Source organism: Chlamydotis macqueenii, chromosome 29, assembly GCF_036417535.1.
Source record: "Chlamydotis macqueenii isolate bChlMac1 chromosome 29, bChlMac1.mat, whole genome shotgun sequence".
NCBI lineage: Eukaryota > Metazoa > Chordata > Aves > Otidiformes > Otididae > Chlamydotis > Chlamydotis macqueenii.
In genome coordinates this window covers 2,499,228-2,515,494 of record NC_141584.1, presented here as the reverse complement: position 1 = coordinate 2,515,494, position 16,267 = coordinate 2,499,228, and the positions used below count along the sequence as shown (strand labels likewise).

General features: G+C 75.9%; 4 protein-coding genes and 1 long non-coding RNA gene across 5 annotated transcripts; 3 read left to right on the top strand and 2 right to left on the bottom strand.

The window, feature by feature from the left end:
- On the bottom strand, positions 1-2,861 carry PMEL (premelanosome protein; the record flags this gene model as incomplete). Its single annotated transcript, XM_086768662.1, has 9 exons — positions 2,756-2,861; positions 1,902-2,018; positions 1,677-1,823; positions 1,470-1,610; positions 1,234-1,395; positions 756-1,148; positions 592-639; positions 296-496; positions 1-170 (listed from the first exon to the last, which is right to left on the bottom strand). Coding segments are annotated over exons 1-9 (1,437 nt in total), but the record flags the coding sequence as incomplete, so codon positions are not given.
- A 1,046-nt stretch (positions 2,862-3,907) lies between these two features.
- On the top strand, positions 3,908-6,441 carry CDK2 (cyclin dependent kinase 2). Its single transcript, XM_086768973.1, has 7 exons — positions 3,908-4,055; positions 4,139-4,216; positions 4,836-4,956; positions 5,033-5,203; positions 5,284-5,385; positions 5,798-6,001; positions 6,082-6,441. Exons 1-7 carry the CDS (start codon positions 3,940-3,942, stop codon positions 6,184-6,186), a joined length of 897 nt encoding a protein of 298 aa, XP_086625099.1. The 5' UTR covers positions 3,908-3,939; the 3' UTR covers positions 6,187-6,441.
- Positions 6,442-7,298: 857 nt separating this feature from the next.
- RAB5B (RAB5B, member RAS oncogene family) lies at positions 7,299-12,130 on the top strand. Its single transcript, XM_086768990.1, has 6 exons — positions 7,299-7,365; positions 9,916-10,193; positions 10,646-10,797; positions 10,963-11,085; positions 11,190-11,283; positions 11,528-12,130. Exons 2-6 carry the CDS (start codon positions 10,031-10,033, stop codon positions 11,641-11,643), a joined length of 648 nt encoding a protein of 215 aa, XP_086625116.1. The 5' UTR covers positions 7,299-7,365; positions 9,916-10,030; the 3' UTR covers positions 11,644-12,130.
- A 796-nt stretch (positions 12,131-12,926) lies between these two features.
- On the bottom strand, positions 12,927-13,320 carry LOC147597128 (uncharacterized). Its single transcript, XR_015261283.1, has 2 exons — positions 13,211-13,320; positions 12,927-13,180 (listed from the first exon to the last, which is right to left on the bottom strand). It is a non-coding gene; the product is annotated as an uncharacterized LOC147597128 (long non-coding RNA).
- On the top strand, positions 13,218-15,975 carry SUOX (sulfite oxidase). The gene is made up of 4 exons (XM_086768953.1): positions 13,218-13,574; positions 13,764-13,806; positions 13,913-14,060; positions 14,444-15,975. The coding sequence occupies exons 1-4, from the start codon at positions 13,241-13,243 to the stop codon at positions 15,869-15,871; spliced, it is 1,953 nt and encodes a 650-aa protein (XP_086625079.1). The 5' UTR covers positions 13,218-13,240; the 3' UTR covers positions 15,872-15,975.
- Positions 15,976-16,267: the final 292 nt, after the last annotated feature.

The following is a 16,267-nucleotide window of genomic DNA, read 5'->3' as shown; positions in this document are numbered from 1 at the left end:
TCGCTTCACCAGCACCAGCGACGCGGCGGTGCCGGCAGGGGCGGCCGTGGCTCCCACGGTTGCTCCAGCTGTGGCTCCAGCTGTGGCTGCAGCTGTGGCTTCAACCAGGGATCCAGCTGTGGCTCCAGCTGTGGCTCCAGATGCAGCCGTGGCTCCGGCTGTCGCCACATCTGCAGGAGAATCGGGAGGGGAAGAGGCTGGGGAAGGGCTGGGGGGGGACACCGAGCCCTTGGGGACCCCCGGACATGGCCCCTGGGGACATGGCCCCCTCCCCCGCCCCTGGGGAGGCACCCACCTGCAGCCACCGTTCCCTCTGCGGGGGCCGAGGTGTCCAGCGCGTCCCCAGCCGGGGCCACCGAGGTGGGGAGCAGGGGCTCCACGGACGCCGCGGCAGAGACGGCAGCGGGGTCGGTGCCCACGGCTCCACCGGCGGCACCTGCTGGGGTGCTGAGCGCCAGGAGGACGGGCTGGGTGACGGCGGGGTCCGAGGGCGCGGTGACGGCGGGGTCCGCGGGTTCGGTGGCGGCAGAGTCCAAAGGCTCGGTGACGGCGAGGTCCGAGGGCTCGGTGACGGCGGGTCCGAGGGCACGGCCACCGACCCCCCCGTGGGCTCTGTGGGTGAGCTGGAGGCTGCAGGTGCTGCGGGCAGAGCGAGGATGGAGGGGGCTCCCCTGGCAGGGGGCACCCTGGGACCCCCGGGCAGCGCGGCGCCCGCGGCGGGGGCAGCTCTGTGCTCCCTTACCGGTGCTGGGAGCCCCCAGCGGTGCTCTGCGCCCCGGCGCCGCTCGGCGTTGTGCCGGCCGCCCGCGTGCCCGTGGGTCCCGCCGACGGCGGCGGTGCCGTGGTGGGGTCCACGATGGGGGCAGCCGAGGTGCCGCAGGGGCTGAGGGGGATGGCGGCCTGCAGCACCAGGCGGGCGGCGAAGGAGCCGGTCTCCAGGTAGGTGTGGGTGACGGTGGGGCTGCGGGAGATGAGGGTCCCGCTCTGGTCGCCGAAGTCCCAGGAGTAGGAGATGTCAGCGTCGCGCAGGTAGCGGCTGGGGTCGTGCAGCCGCACGGTGAAGGCCACGGCGCGGTTCCGCACGAAGCGCCCGTCGCCCTCCGCTGCGCCCTGCACCTGCGCCACGTCCACCGCGAAGGGCACCTGGTCTGGGGGGGGGACACGACACACCAGGTGCCGTCAGCTCGCCCAGCCCCACCGGGACCCCCGCGCGCCCCCCGCCCCGGCACCCACCGGTGATGCTGAACTGGGTGCTGGCGCGGCCGATGGGGATGAACTTCTGGCGGCCGCGGTAGTGGTAGACGACGACCTCCATGGTGTAGGAGCCCAGGGGCACCCCCGCCGTCCCCACCGTCAGCCGCGACGCCGCGCCGTCCACCACCTGCCAGTATCGCCCTGCGGGACGGGGGGGTCAGGCGCTGCCTCGGGGGGACCCCCGCACCCCGCCGGGGGCGAGCGCCGGCCCTCACCCCACGTCCACCAGACATAGACGAATTTTCCACGCTTGCCCCCGGCGCTGGGGGGAAACGGCCGCCCGTCGGGGAAGACGCCGTCCGCCGCCTCGTCCGGCTGCTCCGGGAAGACGGGGTCACCCTGGGCGACGCGGGTGCCTGCGGGGAGCAGAGGGTGAGGGGGGGCGCGGGGCGCGGGGCAGGGGTGTTCGGGCGGGCGCCCACCGTTGACGGTGCAGTTCTGGCTCCAGACGACGCGGCCGTCGGGCAGCACCGCCTGCGTGCCGGGGAAGCGGAGGGCGATGGAGAAGGTGGCGTCGGCGCCCGCCATGGTGGGAGCGTCGTTGCTGATGTCGAAGGTGACGTCGCCGCCTGCCAGGCACGGGGACGGCGGCTCAGGGACGGCGCCAAGGGCCAGCGCGCGTCCCCCGCGCCCGTCCCGGCACCCACCTCGCCAGCAGTCCGGCTGCCGCCGCGTCCCCTCCTGCCAGGGCCGGTACAGCCCCGTGTCCCAGCTGCGGAACGGCGCCGGCTGCTCGCTCCAGGCCCGGCTCCGGCCACCGGCTCCTGCGGGAGAAGGGCGGGAGGGCGCGTGCGGCGCCCGCAGCGCCGGCATGGGGTGGCCGCCGACCGAGGAGACCCCCGGCTCCTGCTGACCCCCGCCACGGGACGTCCGGCCGCATGCCCCCCTCCGCGCCCGCAGGGACCCTCGGAGACCCCGGGCGCCGCGTGACGGGCGCGGCGCGGGGCAAAGCCGTCACATGGCACCCGCGCTGCCCAAAGCCTTTTCATGTGACTCTCAGCTGAGCCGGCGCCGGGACGGGGCCAGCACTCCCCCCACCGCGGCCCCCCGCTCGCCGCGGCCCCTCTGTATCCCCCTCCCCAATTTACCCCCCGAAGGGGGTGTCCCCCCGCCATTTCCAGCACCCACACAGACATTCGGGGACACCCCACATCCCGGGGGGCTGTGGACCCCCCAAACCCCCGCAGAAAGACCCCCAACTGAGCCCCCCGTGGCCTCCAAGCAGCCCCCACCCACGGGAGGAGCACGGCCCCGCTCCCTGCGTGATTCGGGGTCTCGAGTGGGGGGTCCGCTCCCACCGATGGATCCTCGGGGTGGTGGGGATGGTCCCGGCCGGCGAGGGGGCTAGCGGGATCCGGGGGGCAGCGGCGCTGCGAGCCCCCTCGCCGGCCGGGACCATCCCCATTGTTCCCATAATCGGGCTCCGGCCGCTGCCCGGACCCCCCCGGTGCTGAGCAGGACCCCCCACCTCAATATCCCCCCCACCTCGACCCCCACTTACGGCGCTGAGCAGCAGCCAGGACCAGGAGGGTCCCCAAAAACACCAGGACCCCGTGCATGGTGCCACCGTCGTCTGCACAGCGTTCGGGCGAGCGGCGGCAGGGACGGGGGTTTGGGGGGGATATGAAGGGGCTCTCGTTTGCATAACCCCACCCCAAAATGGGGGGGGACACACGCAACTCAGCCTCTCCCCCCCCGTATCCCGAGTTGCGTGGGGACACGTGTGCGCACGTGTGTGCAGGCCGCGGTCACACGCTCTGGCTCTGCGCCCGGGGGTGGGGGGTTGTGGGGTCGGTTTTGGGGGGACGCAGAGGACGGCCCCCCCCGCCCGGCTCGGGGAGGGGAGCGGGGGGGTGCTGCCCCCCACTCTCTGCACCATCCCGGATTTGGAGGCCCCCGGGACACGGATTTGGTCCCACGGACACGGGACAGGGACCCCCGCCCACCCAGTCCGGGCCGTCCCATTGTGGGAGGGGGTGCACACGCGTGGGGACCCCCCCATCCCGCACTCCCCGATCTTTCTCGTGCAGCCCCCTCCCCGCCGTGTTCCCAGCTCCCACCCGTGGGCGGCCCCACTCGTGCCCGGGGTCTGTGTGCGTGGGGGCTGCTTGTGCGGGACCGTGCCCGTGGGGCTGTGTGTGCGGGACGGCGCTGGGCACCCCGAAAGCCCCGTGTGGCCCCCCTCCGCGGTGCGGGGGGAGTGCCGCCGCCTCCGCCCGGTCCCGGGGCCGAATCCGAAGGGCGGGGCGGCTCCCGCGGTGCCCGGCCCCGCCCACCGACCCACGGCCCCCCGCCGCTGTCTCTTTAAGGGATCTCCCGCGCCTCCCGCTACGTCACGCCCAGTCGGGCCAATGGGGCGGCGCGGAGGGGGCGGAGCCAGCGGAAGGCGGGAAGCGGCGCGGGGCGGGGAAACGGCGGCGGCCGCGATCGTTCCGCCCGCCCCGCGCGCGCCCGGGACCCCCCCCAGGGACCCCCCCCCTCCCCCGGGCACCCCCCGGGACACCGGGACCCCCTCCCCCAACCCCCGGGACACCCCCCGGGACACCGGGACCCCTCCCCACCGCCCCAGGGACCCCCCCCCCAGAGACACCCCCCCCCCCCGCCCATCCCCGCCGCGGGGACCCCGGCCCCCCGCGCCCCCGCGCCGCCCCCCGCGCCCCCGCGCCGCCCCCCGCCCCCGGCCCGATGGAGAACTTCCAGAAGGTGGAGAAGATCGGGGAGGGCACGTACGGCGTGGTGTACAAGGCCCGCAACAAGGCCACGGGGGAGGTGGTGGCGCTGAAGAAGATCCGGCTGGACACGTGAGGGGGGGCCGGGGGCTGGGGGCTGGGGGGGGCCGGGCCGGGGGGCGGCGGGGCTCAGCCGCCCCCCCCGCCCCGCGCAGGGAGACCGAGGGCGTCCCCAGCACGGCCATCCGCGAGATCTCGCTGCTCAAGGAGCTCAACCACCCCAACATCGTCAAGTGAGCGCGGGGGGCGCGGGGGGCGCGGGGGGGGCTCTGCCGCGGCCCCGGCTCCGTGCTGCTGGCGCTGCCGGGGGGGGGGCGTGGGACCCCCGTGGCCGTGGGGGGCTGTGGCGGTGGGGACCCTTGGGGTTGCGGGGCACCCCGTGGCTCTGAGACCCCCGTGGCCATGGGGGGGTGTTGCTGTGGGGACCCCCGTGGCCGAGGGGGCTGTGGCCGTGGGACCCCCGTGGGTGTGGGGGGCTGTGTCCATGGGACCCCCGTGGGTGTGGGGTGCTCTGTCCATGGGATCCCCGTAGCCGAGGGGGGCTGTGTCTGTGGGGGGCTGTGTCCGTGGGACCCCCGTGGGTGTGGGGGGCCGTATCCATGGGACCCCCGTGGCCAAGGGGGGCTGTGTCCATGGGATCCCCGTGGCCAAGGGGGGCTGTGTCCGTGGGACCCCCGTGGCCGAGGGGGCTGTGTCTGTGGGGGGCTGTGTCCGTGGGACCCCCGTGGCCGAGGGGGCTGTGTCTGTGGGGGGCTGTGTCCGTGGGACCCCCGTGGCCGAGGGGGCTGTGTCTGTGGGGGGCTGTGTCCGTGGGACCCCCGTGGCCGAGGGACGGGCGGTGCGGCTCCGCAGGCTGCTGGACGTGATCCACACGGAGAACAAGCTGTACCTGGTGTTCGAGTTCCTGCACCAGGACCTGAAGAAGTTCATGGACGCCTCCTCCCTCAGCGGCATCGCCCTGCCCCTCATCAAGGTGCGTGGGGGGGCCGAGCGGGGGCGGGGGGCCCGGCCCGCCGGGGGTCCGGCCGCGCTGAGCCCCCTCCCCGCAGAGCTACCTGTTCCAGCTGCTGCAGGGCCTGGCCTTCTGCCACGCGCACCGCGTGCTGCACCGCGACCTCAAGCCGCAGAACCTGCTCATCAACGCCGACGGCGCCATCAAGCTGGCCGACTTCGGCCTGGCCCGCGCCTTCGGGGTGCCCGTGCGCACCTACACCCACGAGGTGGGCGCCGGGGGGTGCTGGGGGGCGGGCGGCCGGGGGGGGGTCCCGGTGCCCATCGTGTGCCCCCCGCCCCGCGGCAGGTGGTGACGCTGTGGTACCGCGCCCCCGAGATCCTCCTGGGCTGCAAGTACTACTCGACGGCCGTCGACATCTGGAGCCTGGGCTGCATCTTTGCGGAGATGGTGGGTGGGCGGGGGGTACCTGGACCCCCCCCCAGGGGGACGCGGGGCTCCCCCACCCGGGGTCTGCCCGTCCCGTCGTGGCGACGCCGTGGGGCGCGGGGCCGAGGTCGCTGGGGCGCGGGGCTGACGTCACCGGGGGTGCGGGGCTGACGTCGCCGGGCCGCGGGGAATAAAGGGGCTTTGTGAGCGCCGGGGAGGGGGCCACGTCATGTGAGCCCCCCCGGCCCGGGCCTGCGTCATGCGGCCGACCGCAGCGCCCGGTGCTCCCGACGGTCACGCGGGGTCAGCGCGAGCGCTCACGGGGTGGGGGCTGCGTGGGTTCCCCCGCTGCCTCGGAAAGGGCGGGACGGCTGGGGGGGGGGTGGTGCGCGGGCCCCCCCGCGGACCCCCGGTCTCCCCCCGCCCTGCCCAGATCACCCGGCGCGCGCTGTTCCCCGGGGACTCGGAGATCGACCAGCTCTTCCGCATCTTCCGCACGCTGGGGACGCCGGACGAGGCGGCCTGGCCCGGCGTCACCGCCATGCCCGACTACAAGCCCAGCTTCCCCAAGTGGGCCCGGCAGGATTTCAGCAAAGTGGTGCCGCCCCTGGACGAGGAGGGCCGGAAGCTGCTGGCGGTGAGCGAGGGGTTTTTGGGGGCGCTGGAAGGGGGGGGGGCCACGGGACCCCCGCCCTCACCGTGCCCTCCCCCCCCCAGCAAATGCTGCACTACGACCCCAACAAGCGGATCTCGGCCAAGGCGGCGCTGGGACACCCCTTCTTCCGCGACGTCACCAGGGCCGTCCCCCACCTCCGCCTGTGAGCGCCCGCCCGCCCCCCCCGCGCTCACGGGGGGCTGGGGACGGGACGCCGCCGCCCCGCGAGGGTCTGCACCCCCCTGCCGGCGCGGGGGGACACACACGTCTGACCCGGGGGCCGCGGGCCGGGGCGGGGGTCCCACGCCTGCACAGGGTCCCGTCCTGCGCTGCCCCCGCCCCCGCCCAGGCTTTGGCACTTAGGGCCCCTCCGGGCTGGGGGGCGGGGGGAGCCTCCGTGTCCCCCCCGCCGCGGTCGGGGCGCGGCCATTGGGGGTCCGACCCCCGTGCTCTGCCCCGCGGGGGGGGCTCCTCTGACCCCCCCCCCGCGGTTTCCTCGCGCGTTTGTAACTTTGTGCCGTTTGTACCGGATGCGGAGCTCTGTCTGCTGCCTGGGGGGGGGGGAGGGGGGTGGGGCCGCGCCGCCTCCCCGCCCCGTGGGTGCCCCCCGCCCCCCCCCGCGCTCCCCAGGCCTTGGCCACGCCCACCGCAGCGAGGCCACGCCCCGTATCGCCACGCCCACGCGCGGCCCCGCCCACCCGCGCAGCAGAGCGCCACTATTGGCCTGCGCGGGCCCCGCCCCCAGGGGAGGGCGTTGCCACGGGGGGGTCAAAGGTCGCGGCTCCCAGCGGTCCCCTGCCACTGCCCTGCGGGCTGTCAATCATGGGCAACGCCTCCTGTGATTGGCCCCGCCGCACCAGCGGCGTACACATCACTCATCGCGCCGCTGGCCTCGGGTTGGCCGAACAGGCTCCATTCTGCCCTGTGATTGGGTGACGGGCCAGCGTTCTGCGTTCCGATTGGGCCCTGCGGCTGCCGGGCTCCTCCCCCTTCGGTCACCTTATTTGATGTTGGTGCCGCCCCCCGCGTTCCGGCACTTCCCGTTGGCCCCACGCCCCGTCAGTCATCTCGAGCCCCGCCCCTCCACGACGTCCCTCGCCCCTATTGGCCGGGCCACTGCCCATCCGGCCGCTGCCGGCTGCCGATTGGCTTCCCTAAGCAGGGCGGGGCGGTGCCGCGCTCCCCACCGCTCCCATTGGCCCAGCCCAGAGGAAGAGGCGCACCCGTCGCTCCGCTGCGCTCTGCCGATTGGCGGAGGCCTCCCGTCGGTCCCGCCCACGCCAGGAGGGTTTGGTTGAGCCCCTGTTTGTGCGCTCGGGGGCCGCGACGGGAGGGCCGGGCCCGAGGTACCGGACGGGGGAGGGGGGCCCGAGGGGGGCGGGGGGTGGGGGCGCCGGCGCCCGGGGTGGCGCTGCCCGGTCCCGCCCCGGGGTCCGGTGCCGGCAGCGGCCGGGCCGAGCGGGGGGAGAGGCCCCGGCTCCCCGCGGGGCTGCGGCCGCCCGAGCGTCCCCCGGCCCGGCCGCCCCGGGGAGGAGGGGGAGCGGCGCTGCCGGGGCTGCCGGGGCCGGACCCCCGGGGCCGGGAGCCGCCCCCGTCGGCGCAGGCGGAGCGCGGACCGGCGAGCGGCGCCCCCGGGCTCCCCCCGCCCGCTGCGGCCCCGGGCCGCGGGTGCCCCTCGGGGGCGGCGGGGAGGCGATGGCCCCGCGCGGGTGGCGCCGCCCCGCCCCGCCCCGCCGAGGACGCCCCCTCCCCCGGCTCGGCCGCGGGGCGGGGGGACCCCGCGTCCCGGAGCGTTTGCGGTCCCGACGGCGAAGGGCGCCCGGCGCGGCCCTCGGCCCGGGAAGGCCCCGCCGCCGCGGATCCCGCCGCGAACGGCCGCGGAGCCCTGGAGCCCGGCTGCGCTGGGGTTCTGGCGGTGTCGGGTTCGGGGGGCCGCGTCCCCCCCGCCGAGCCCCGCTGCGGGGCCCGGGCGCTCCGTGTTCGGCGGGTGCGGGGTGGGCGCAGCGGGCACGAGCGGCTCCTTCCAGGGGCGCGGGGGGCGAGGACGGGGCCGCGCGGGCGGGAACAGCCGAAGCCCCGGACTTCTCCGGTAAAGCCCGCAGCGCCGCCGAGGGCCTCGCGGGGTTCATCCCGCAGCTCGCCCCGCGCGGGGCTCTCCCCGGAGCGCCCACCCGGGCGGCGTGGAGGCGGCGGCTGCTGCCCGGCTGCCCCGAGGAGGGGACCCGTGCGATGCCGGGGCCAGGGCTCCGCAGACGGCTCGGGGCCGAGGCCGTCGCTCCCGGGCTGCGGAAGGGACCGGCAGTACCGGGATGAGCGAGCGCGGGCTGGTTCCCCGCGCGGGCCGGTGCCCCGGGCGCGTTCCGGCGGCGCTTCGGAGCTCGGTGGTGTTTGCGGGGAAGGAGCCCATCTCGCCGGGGGCCGCGCTGCGGGCGCTGAGCCGGTTGCTCTGCGTCCCCCGGCGCGGGCGGCGGGGTGGCACCGCACGGGGGGGGCTCCCCTGGGGTTTGGGGGCGGCCGGGGCCGAGCCGGTCGTCGCGGGTCCCGCTCTGCGCGAGCTCCTCGCGGGCCGCGGTTCGGCTCGGAGCCGGGAGCCGGTGAGGGCCCCGCTGGGCTGGAGCCGTCCTGGGCTTCGTCCCTGCGCGGCCGCTCCCGGCGCCGTCCCGGATCAGACCAGAGAACCGTGCGGCGCGCTGTGCCGGCCCGTTCCCGCGCTCGGGATGCTGCGAGGCGTCGCTGCCGTCGCCCTGCGCAGCGCCGCCGGGGCCGGGAGGCAGCGACCAAGCGCGCGATCCCAGCGCTTGGCTGTGGCGGGGGGCCGATCCCCGGCCGGGTCGGGGTCCGTGCCGCGCGGGCGCCGCGCTTGGCGAGCGATTCCTGCCGGGCTCCCCGGGCTCCGGCCCTGCCGACGCCTTCGGGCGGACGGGGAACGGGAGCCGGCAGCGGGCAGCTTTCCGCTGCTCGGGTCGCTGCGATCCCTGGCCCGCCGCCGCGCCGGCACGGGGGAAACCTCTGCCGAGGTCAGCTCCTGAGGGAAACCCGAATCCTGCTCTCCCCTTCCGCTGCCTCTGCCCGGTGACCCTCGGGTGTCGTCTCCTCTCCCAGTGCCCCCTCCCCACCCCGCGTCGTCCCAGGCGCTGCACTCGATCCCGCCGGCGCCTGCGGCTGAGAGCGGGCTGAGGGAGCGCGGGGCCGAGGGCACCCCCGCCGGCGCGGGACGGGTGCTGGTGGGGCGCGGGGCCGGCTGCTGCGGCCGTGCTTTGTCCCGGAGCGCTGCTCCCGTCGGGTGTGGGAAACAAAGCGAAAACGGGAAAAAACCGAAAACCAAGGCGGGGCTGAGGGATTCCGGAGCAGAGCTGGGGAGTCCCCCGCCCCCCGCGGCCGCTGGCGGGAGCAGCCGGAGCGCTGCGGCATCTCCCCGACCGCCGTGCGAACGAGAGCGGCCCAGGCCGGGAGCCCCACGGTGCCCCGGCTCCTCGTCTCCAGCGGCGCCGCGCGGCGTGTCCCACGCGGGGGCCGCTCGCCGGGAGCCGGAGCGCTGGCGGGGCCGGGAGCAGCGGGACTGCTGACTCACTCCCAGCCTCCTCGGCCGCGGATCCCGTCTGCCGGGCGCTCGGATTAGCGCCTGCCGGGCGCTTCGCCGCTCCCCGCGATCCCTCGGGAGCAGGGGCCCGGGGAGCGGAGCGCGGCCTGCGCCGTGCACTGCCGGGGAAGGACCCCGCGTGGGGGAGAGACCCCGGGGGAGGCCGTCGCCGGGGGCGCGCTCGGGCTCCAGGCAAGAGGAGTTTTGCCCGCGAGGCTCAGCGAAGCGCGTCTCCGGATGCGGTCCGGCCCCGGGGGCGCGCGGGGGCACGGCGCTGCCCGCATTCCGCGCGCCCACGGCTCTCTCCCCCTCGCAGGGCAGCCAAGCGGATCGAAGGCCAGCGCGCTGCGCCCAGCCCCTGCCTGCGCGGACGCCTCGCCGCCCTCCCGGCTCTGCGGCCAGCAGGCGCGCGGCGCCAGCAGCAGCAGGCCATGGCCAGCCGCGGAGCCGCCCGGCCCAACGGGCAGTCCCAGGCCAGTAAGATCTGTCAGTTCAAACTGGTGCTGCTGGGCGAGTCGGCGGTGGGCAAATCCAGCCTGGTGCTGCGCTTCGTCAAGGGCCAGTTCCACGAGTACCAGGAGAGCACCATCGGCGGTGAGTCGGCGCGGGGAGCCCGCCGGTGACGCGCTCGGCGCCCGCAGCCCCGGCTCTGCGCTGTTTCCTTTCCTGCTAACGCGAGCCCCCGCCGGGCTCCGAGCCCTTTTCCCGCGGCCGCGCTGCCGGGACCGGGCGCTCGGCAGCCGGCGCTCTGTGTGCGGAGCTCGAGCCGCCGGCCCCACGCCTCGTCCCGCGGTGCGGCGGTGACGCCGTGGCGGATGCGCGGCCCCTCGGCGCGGGAGCCCCCGCCAATCCATTGATAGGCGCTGCTTGCGCGGAGCCGATGAGATGTGAGCCGGGAGCCGGCCGCGGGATCGGGGTGCGCCCCGGCCCGCGTCCCTTCTGGGGCCGGAAGGGTTGCAGGGAGGGCTCCCCGCTGCGCGTCGGGTCCCCATCCGCAGCGGGCGCGGCCGGCGGCGCGATGCTGACGCCTCCTTCCCTCCCGGCAGCGGCGTTCCTCACGCAGTCCGTCTGCCTGGACGACACGACGGTGAAGTTTGAGATCTGGGACACGGCCGGCCAGGAGCGGTACCACAGCCTGGCCCCCATGTACTACCGGGGCGCGCAGGCCGCCATCGTGGTCTATGACATCACCAACCAGGTAGGGCCCCCCCTCCGCGCTCCCCGCTGAGCCCGCCCGGCAGCAACGGCCTGCGCGGCGCCGGGGGGTGGGGGACGCGGCCGCGGAGGTGGGCGGGGGGCGGCTCTCGCCGAGGCGGGGCCGCAGCGTCGGGGGAACGAGCCCTGAGCTCCCCTCTGCTCCTAGGAAACGTTCGCGCGGGCGAAGACCTGGGTGAAGGAGCTGCAGAGGCAGGCCAGCCCCAGCATCGTCATCGCGCTGGCGGGCAACAAGGCCGACCTGGCCAGCAAGCGCATGGTGGAGTACGAGGTCAGCGCCGGCGCGAGCTCCCCGCCCGCCCCCGGCGCCCCGCGGAGGGAGGCGTGCGGGGGTTCGGCCGCCCGGCCCTCAGGCGGCTCTCGCGTCTCTTGCAGGAGGCGCAGGCCTACGCGGACGACAACAGCCTGCTCTTCATGGAGACGTCGGCCAAGACGGCGATGAACGTGAACGACCTCTTCTTGGCCATCGGTGAGGCCGGGGCGCTGCCGGGGCGCGGTGCCTCCCCACGGGGCTTCGCGGGGGACTGAGCAGAGCCGATGGCCGTCCTGCCTCCGCTGAGCGCGGCTCCTCGCGGCCCGGCGACGCCTGTGCCGCGGTGCCAGCGCCGCGGCTCGGCGCGCGAACGGCTCGTAGGGGAGCGGCTCTTCCGCGGGGGGCGGGGTCCCGCCGGCCCCCCGGCCCGCCGCCATCCCGCCCGTCTTCCCCCCTCCAGCCAAGAAGCTGCCGAAGAGCGAGCCGCAGAGCGCGAGCGGCGCCGCGGGCCGCAGCCGGGGCGTGGACCTGCACGAGCAGAGCCAGCAGAGCAGGAGCCAGTGCTGTAGCAACTGACGGCGCCGCGCCCGCGGGACAGCCCAGACGCAACCTCCGCACCGCCCCTCCGCGCCGGCACTCGGAACCCCTCCGAAGCGGGACCCCCAGCTCCTAACTGCACTTTTTAACGCTTCAGAGCCACCGCCGGGCACCCTCCCACCCCGACGGCAGCGGAACCGGACCAGCGGGGACTTAACTTCGGAAACCGGACTCCTCCTCACTTTGTATCATAGGCGCGAGCAGCGACCCGGCGCCCCGTCCCCCGCTGCCCGCGCCCGCTCCCGTCACGCCGCTCCTCGCGCTGCCCGCGGAGCCGGGCCGGGGAGCCCCGAGGGGGTGGCGGCGCGGCCTCGGAGACCCAGCTGGACCCGGAGCCCCTCGCAGAGCGCCGGGCTTTTCCGAGGGCGTCTGTCATGGATTTCTTTTTAATTTTTTTTTTTTTTTTTTTTCCCCTCCTGTTTCTTCCGTTTGGCTGTCGGGGGGAGGAAAGCTGCGGTGTCCTTAATTTCTTCCTCGGTGGCCTTTTTCGCCGGAGGATCAGAAGTGCCTGGGGACTTTTTACAGGGGGAGGGGGGAAGCGGGGCGGCCGCTGGACCCCGGCCCCGCTGCGCCGCTGCCGCCAGTGACCCTGCTCCGCCGTCGCCCCTTTGGGCCGCGGCTGCCCCGCCAGCGCTGTCCCCCCCGGTGATCCCGACGCAGCCGGGGCGCGAGCGGCGGTGACGAAGCCGCCGGTCTCTCCCCTCGCTCCGCGGTTTGTCCCGTCCGGCGGCGGGCGCGGGCCCTCTCCCCGGTTTGCACTTTAGGCGTGGAAGCGTCCCATTACAACGCACCTCGGTTATTATTTCCTCTTTTCCTTTGGTCCTGCTGGGCCCGGCGCGGCGGAGCGGGCGGAGGCGCGCTGCTGGCGTGCTTTGGCTTCTCTTCCCCTGCAGAGCTCTCCGGGCTGGAGCCCCCCGGCCGCGGCCAGGCGGGACGATGCCGGGCGCCGTCGGTGGTCCCAGCAGCGCGGTGACGGGGCGCGCGGGGCGGCGGCGGCCTCGGGTCAGGGTGCTGCAGCGCCGGGGGACCCCCGAGGGGGGACACCCCGAAACGGGGACCCCCGAGGCGGCGGCACCGCCCGGGCGCTGGGCCCCGTCTTGGCCGCCAGCGCCTCCCGCTCTGTCGCTGGGGCTGCGGGGACCCCGCTCCCCTCACCGCGACCCTGAACCCGGGCCCCCCGCGCAGGCCGTGCCGCAGCCCCCTCCCCCCACCGTCTGGCCGAGCCCCTGGACCAAATGGGGGCACCGCAGCTTTTCCCACTCTTTTGTTTTTCTTTTTTTTCCTTTTTTTTTTCCTGCTTCTCTGCCGATTCCGACTGTTTCTGTTTGTTTTGGCTTTGAGAAAGCTCCTCCAGCGCATTTAAATAACAATCATGGTAACAGACCTTCGGCCGCTGACTTACCGGTGTATTTAATGTAAGTAAAATCAACAGCAAAAAAAAAAAAAAAAGAAAAAGGAAGGAGAATCCGCGGCGCGGTGTGTGCTCAGGGAGGGATGGGGGGGGGGGGGGGCGCCGCTCCTGCCCGGGGCCGGGCCCCGTCCGCACCCCCGATAACGCGCTTATCGCGGCGGCCAGATGGGCGGCGGCCCCCGGGTGCCGCCCGCCCGGGGAGAACGGGAGCGACCCCGGCTGCCCCCGGGAGCGGCGTGGCGGGGGGGGCGGGGGGGGGAAGCCGGCGGCGGCGCTGGCCCTTTAAATCCGCGCGGCGTTGCCCCTTTAAGCCGCGGCGGTGTTGCCGCTTTAAGTCCCGCCCCGTGGACCCCCGCTGCGGGGCTAGGCCACGCCCCCTCGGGCCGGAGGGGCGAAGTGGGCGTGCCCCTACCGCCCGTCCCTACGTTGCGGCCACGCCCCTGCCCCTCTCTTAAAGGGGCAGCGGCGAGCGGATCGCGCTACCGGAGCCGTAACGCAGGTGCGCGGCGGGGCGAACCGGGACCGGGCTGGGGCTGGGAGGGGGCGCCCCCGCGGGTCCCTGCTGCCCGCTTCCCCCGGGCGGGGGGGGCTCCTCCCCCGGGGCCGGTGCCCGGTAACGGTGCCGTGTCCGCTTCCCGGTAACGGTGCCGGTGTCCGGTGCCCGCCCCAGCCGCTCTCTCCCGCCCAGGTGCCGCCGCGATGCTGCTGCTCCGAGCCGTCGCCGGGCGTAGGTAGGAGCCCCCGGCCCCCCCCGGGGCCGCCCCCCCCCCGCCCCGCACCCCCGCGGCCGCCCCCTCCTCCCGCCGGTGCCCGGTCGCAGCCCCGCTCTCCCCGCAGGCTCCCGCCGCTGCCGCTGCCCCGCCGCCCCGCTTCCCGCTGTCCCCCCGGCCGCCCGGCCGCGGGGGGGGCTCGGGGGGCGGCCCCGGTGCTGGCGGCGCTGCTGGGCCTCGGAGCCGCCCTGGCCTACGGAGAGCGGCGGCGGCGGGTGAGGGGGGCACCGGGGGGGCGGGGGCTGGGGCCCAGAGCGGGGCACGGGGATGCTTGAACCCTGGGGGGGCCGGGGACCCCTGGGCCCTTTTCTGGGACGGGGGCACGGGGGGGGGCGGGGCTGGGTCCCGGGAGTGGGGGGCCAGATCGTGGGGGAGGGGAGCAGAACCGGGATGCCCAGACCCTCCGGGACCCCCCGGGACCCCCCCTCCTGCCCCCACTTGTCCTCTGGGCTGGGGGCACCGGGGGCAGGGGGTGCCAGGTCCCACCCCAGCTGCGGGTCACTGCAGCGGGGACCCGGTTTTGAGGGGGAGCCCCCCGGGTCCTGCCTGGGGCGGGGGGGCCAGCGGGCGCAGCGCTGACGGGGCCGGGGTCCCCCAGGTGGCCCAGGCGGCCCAGGCCACCCCCGCCCCCCAGTACCCCCTGTACACGCGGGAGGAGGTGGGGCGGCACCGCTCTCCCGGCGACCGCGTCTGGGTGACCCACGGCACCGAGGTCTTCGACGTCACCGATTTCGTGGAGCTGCACCCCGGGGGCGCCGACAAGGTGATGCTGGCGGCCGGGGGGGCCCTGGAGCCCTTCTGGGCGCTATACGCCGTCCACAGCCAGCCCCACGTCCTGGAGCTGCTGCGCGAGTACAAGGTGGGGGAGCTGAGCCCCGCCGAGGCGCCGCCGGCCGCCGCCGCCCAGGACCCCTTCGCCGGGGACCCCCCGCGCCACCCCGGCCTGCGCGTCAACAGCCAGAAGCCGTTCAACGCCGAGCCGCCGGCGGAGCTGCTGGCCGAGCGCTTCCTGACGCCCAACGAGCTCTTCTTCACCCGCAACCACTTGCCGGTGCCGGCGGTGGATCCCGGCGCGTACCGGCTGCGGGTGGAGGGGCCGGGGGGCCGGACGCTCTCGCTGTCGCTGGCCGAGCTGCGCAGCCGCTTCCCCAAGCACGAGGTGACGGCCACGCTGCAGTGCGCCGGCAACCGCCGGGCCGAGATGAGCCGCGTCCGCCCCGTCAAGGGGCTGGCGTGGGACATCGGGGCCATCAGCACGGCGCGCTGGGGCGGCGCGCGGCTGCGGGACGTCCTGCTGCACGCCGGCTTCGGCGAGGAGCGGGAGGGCGAGTGGCACGTCTGCTTCGAGGGGCTGGACGCCGACCCCGCGGGGGCTCCCTACGGCGCTTCCATCCCCTACGGCCGCGCCGTCAGCCCGGCCGCCGACGTGCTGCTGGCCTATGAGATGAACGGCGAGGAGCTGCCCCGCGACCACGGCTTCCCCCTGCGCGTGGTGGTGCCCGGCGTGGTGGGCGCCCGCAGCGTCAAGTGGCTGCGGCGCGTGGCCGTCAGCCCGGCCGAGAGCCCCAGCCACTGGCAGCAGAACGACTACAAGGGCTTCTCCCCGTGCGTGGACTGGGACACGGTGGACTACTCGACGGCGCCCGCCATCCAGGAGCTGCCGGTGCAGTCGGCCATCACCCACCCGCGCGCCGGGGCGGCCGTGCCGGCGGGGGAGCTGACGGTGAAGGGCTACGCCTGGAGCGGCGGCGGGCGGGAGGTGGTGCGGGTGGACGTCTCGCTGGACGGCGGCCGGACCTGGCGCGTGGCGCGGCTGGCGGGCGAGCGGCCCGCGCCGGGGCGCGCCTGGGCCTGGGTGCTGTGGGAGCTGCGGGCGCCGGTGGCGGCGGGCGCCGAGCTGGACATCGTCTGCAAGGCGGTGGACGGCAGCTACAACGTGCAGCCCGACAGCGTGGCGCCCATCTGGAACCTGCGCGGGGTCCTCAGCAACGCCTGGCACCGCGTCCGCGTCACCGTCAGCCGCTGACCGGCCCGCGGCCTCCCCGCGCCCGCGCCGGAGCGAAGGTCGCCGCGTTTTACTGCCCGCGACGTGTGAAAGTGGCTCCATAAAGATTGCGCAGTTTTTATGGACTCGGCGGTTTCCTGCAGCGGCGCCGGACGTAGCGGGACGGGGCGGGGCGGGGGGGGAGGCCCCGGGGGACCCCGACCCCGTGTGACCCCCGACCCCGAGGGGCCCATGCCGTGACCCTACGGCCCCCGGGACCCCCCAGCCTCCCGCTGCCCCCCCCCCCCCGGCCTGTCCGGCCGCCACTGCCCTCCTGGCCCCACGGACCGCGGCCTCCCTGCCCCGAGGCGACTCCATGGCGACCCCCAGCCTCACTGGCGACCCCCCCGCCCGGTACCGGGCCCTTTGACGGCCGGG